Source organism: Sorghum bicolor, chromosome 8 (assembly GCF_000003195.3).
Source record: "Sorghum bicolor cultivar BTx623 chromosome 8, Sorghum_bicolor_NCBIv3, whole genome shotgun sequence".
NCBI classification, from domain to species: Eukaryota; Viridiplantae; Streptophyta; class Magnoliopsida; order Poales; family Poaceae; genus Sorghum; species Sorghum bicolor.
This window is the reverse complement of record NC_012877.2, coordinates 51,259,636-51,263,414: the sequence shown is the minus strand read 5'-3', so window position 1 is coordinate 51,263,414 and position 3,779 is coordinate 51,259,636. Positions and strand designations below refer to the sequence as shown.

Genomic DNA, 3,779 nt, shown 5'->3' with positions numbered 1-3,779 from the left:
GAAGGTGAAGATGAGGACTTAGGCAGTTTCCCTCTTGACTTTGGCTTCAAGGCCGAAGAAGTTATGAAGGCAGCGGGATATCTTGATGATGCCGATGTTGAGCAGATCAAGGACCTTGGGTTTTCAACTTTTCTAGAACTGAAGTTGGGATCAATCTGCGAGCGCGAGGAAACCTGTTGGTTTCTAAAATCAGTTTCTCTTGAAGAGAACAGGATCGCAGTGAAAACACGGCAAGATGTAATTTTTTACATCACACAAGAGGAGATCTATCATCACCTCAGATTGCCCCGAGGTGACAAGGCCTGCCTTGTATACAATAACCAACAGCAGAAATACTTTTCTAGATTGCGAGTTGAATTGGGCATGGACTGAGATTTCAAGTTGTCAGTTAAAAATATATTGGCGTTGATGGCAAAAGAGGACTATAAACATTTGAGGGTCAAATGTTTTTTCCTCATTCTCATCTCAAAATTTCTAATGCCTAGTACTACACAGAATATAAACGTAAATGCAATAATGTACACACAGGACATGGCTAGCATCAAGTACTTTGACTGGTGTACAATAGTTTACGAGAATTTGAGGTCGTATGTCAATGATTGGCAGCTGAGCACTGTTAAGAAATCTGAGAAGAAGAAGACAGTGACTATACCCGGCTGCATAATAATACCTCTGGTAAGCATCCTGGTGCTCTCTGTTTCTGTGTATAGAGCCATGTTTAACTGTATATTCGATTGGTAGGCATACATTGTTGATAACATGAAGCTGCTGGAGATTGAGGACAAGAAGTGTCCTCGGATCAATCAGTATACTATTGAGACTTTGATGGATAGTATTCAAAAAGCTAGGCGCTGCCATGGCAGGGTCAACTTCGACAAATTTGAGGTATTGATCATATCTTTATCTGAAATTATACAAGGTTACCCAGAATTTGCTATAAGTAGTAACCCTTGTAGTTGTTACTTTAGCAGGTTCCTTTTGTGTCAAGCTGCATGCTCTTCAGTACCATCTACCATGCATATAGTTTTCTCACTCTTATTGTATCAGCTTCACTCTTGCTTTGTTCTAAAGCAAGTATCTCTGCATGTTTGATGCTGCAAACTAATTTAAAAAAATTTGAGTGATGAACCATCTAAAGAGATCTGTGGTGTGAGTATGCATTCAGCTATATGACTAAGAGTCCTATGTGCTCAGAAAACAATATGCCTTACATGCTTATATTTCATTTTTTGTGGTTCACTTGTCAGGCCCTCCTACCATTTGGGATATTGAACTGTAAACTGACCCATCTAAATTTTAGGATTCTAGAATTTCCTGGACCCTAAAATATTTTTATTTATTCTGCATTGTTAATCAATACTAATAATTTGGAATTTCCCTTATAGAAGTTCACAGAGAACTAATTATTGTTATTCTGCTAATCATTTCTAATAATCATGCTAAAATCTTGTATCATGATTTTGAAGTTTGGAATATGAGCTATCAATATTTTGTTTCCATTAGTGCCGTACTTGGCTCCAAATCTTACATCTTCTCTTCAATTTCCCATTTCAGTTGAAAGCTCTAGAAGACCTGCTATGTCAAATCATCAAGACATTACATCCAGTCCCTAGCTAACTCCCAACATTAAATGTCTGCCGTGGTAACTTCTGGAGTGCCTCCTGAGACGCAGATGCACATGCCAGTGTCACTTCATCATCTCCTTTCTACAGTGCCACCATCTGCTGCTCAATCTGAAGCAATTCATGCATGGTTAGCTGGACTTGTTGGATCTCTAACCTTGGGTGGAGAAGAGACTTCCTGTAGCTTTTCTGATAGAGTTTTTTGCAATCCCAAAGGAAGCTGCCAAGGCACAGCTGAAATCAGTGGAGTTGCTGAAGAAGATGCTGAAGTTGCCATAGCTGCCAAGACAAAGAAAGATGCTGCCAAGAAACCTGATCAGGAAGAACTGGGAACTGCTGGTGCCAAGAAACCTGCTGAGAACTTGGGTGAAGAAGAGACTTCCTGCAGCTTTTCTGACAGAGTTTTTGGCAATCCCAATGGAAGCTGCCAACTGAAATCAGTGGAGTTGCTGAAGAAGATGCTGAAGTTGCCATAGCTGCCAAGACAAAGAAAACTGCTGCCAAGAAACCTGGTCAGGAAGGAGTATCGGAACTGGGAAGTGGTGGTGCCAACAAAGATGCTGAAGTTGCCATAGCTTCCAAGACAAAGAAAGCTGATGCCAAGAAACCTGATCAGGAAGAACCGGGAACTGGTGGTGCCAAGAAACCTGCTGAGAAGAAAGCTGCTGGGAAGAAAGCTCCTAAGACGAATCCTGCTCCGTCTCGCCGGACCTCGAGGTTGACGGTGCTCAAAACCAAGGCAAGGTAGTGAAAAGCTACGTTGCTTTTGAGAATGCATCAAGTTAAAAGTCTCCAGCTAAGAAGAGGTAAATCAAAAACATGTGACGGTGATCTGTGAATCATAAACTTTGATGTCTTGTACATAATTGTCTTTTGGTCTCTAGTGGGCAGTGGCCTCTGGCTGCTTGAACAATGTCGAGCCTGATGATGAAGTGTAGAAGTGATCTCCTGGTGAACCTGAAGACTGATACTCTAGCTTTTGCTTTTCTCCAGGGTCATTTGTTTGGCCTTGCTCTGTGTGTAATAGGCTGCTACGTAGCTCTGTCTGGGCTTCGATCCCAGGGTCTCTTCTTTTGTGGTACTAGCTTTTGCTCTGAGTAGTGTCCCGTATGGCTTTATCCTGGTAGCTGGTTGTGAGTCTGCTACTACTGGCATGTCTGTGCTAGGTTCCTGAAACAGTCTGAAAAAACTGCTTGTATAGATGTTGTCTTGGAGCGCGTAAAATCGTAATGGGTACCCGTAAACTCACGTAAAATGGTTTCACCGCTTGCTATGCTTTCTGTGTGTTAGTAGCATACAGGGTGTCGATTGATTTTGCTGTGGCCTGCCATGTCCGCTTGGAGTGGAAAACGTTGTTCTTGGCCTCTTGTTTCGATTAGCATGAAAGACTTGACTTTTTGGTTGGGAAATTTCTTGTGTTAGTAGTCTGCGTAGTCGGGAGTTGGCCTGGAAATCTTGAAGTAGAGCTTTCACATGAGATGCTTATTGGCTAGCTTGCTTGTTTGATCATGTATTTGCTGGTTTATTGTTTGATCACGGGCGTTGACCTCTGGTTTATTTGTTGGTTTTCTTGTTTGATCAACAGGTGTTGGTCTGGAACACCAGTAGCTTTTGGATCAAAAGGGAACTATTGAAATGTTGCCATATATTTAGCATGTTAAGGACATTGTTCCCCAATGATTACTTTTGAGATATGTAAGTAGTCGATGGAGTACTTTTCCCACTTAGAGTTATTGAACAGTCTTACATTTAGCAAGTTAAGGACATTGTTCCTCAATTATTACTTTTGAGAGATCTAATTAGTTGACGGAGTACTTTTCCCCTTATTCCACTAGTTTCCGTACTTTTAAGACATCTCAAAGAAGTAGTTGGTCAAGCCCAAAAGTGTTGGTCATTTCTGCACATTGCATCAACAGAAGCACAACCAGAATTTTAGAGATCATTTAGAACAACAATCAGTTTTTTTAATTTTAGGGATGAGCCCCCGTCTATTAGCCATGTCAATAGACCATGTAACGTTTACATCGTAATAGATGGTACTCACCATCTCCAAAATAGTTTTAGCACAGTTGCCACCAGCTTACTAAGTAAAAGGAGAAGGGACCTGACGTCCACCAGCTGACAACCCGAACAAAACTTAGACCTTCAACACCAGGG

At 41.4% G+C, this 3,779-nt stretch overlaps 1 protein-coding gene across 1 annotated transcript; it reads left to right on the top strand.

The window, feature by feature from the left end:
• Positions 532-2,852, top strand: LOC110437600. The gene is made up of 6 exons (XM_021466079.1): positions 532-675; positions 742-885; positions 1,713-1,752; positions 1,839-1,988; positions 2,078-2,366; positions 2,789-2,852. The coding sequence occupies exons 1-6, from the start codon at positions 532-534 to the stop codon at positions 2,850-2,852; spliced, it is 831 nt and encodes a 276-aa protein (XP_021321754.1).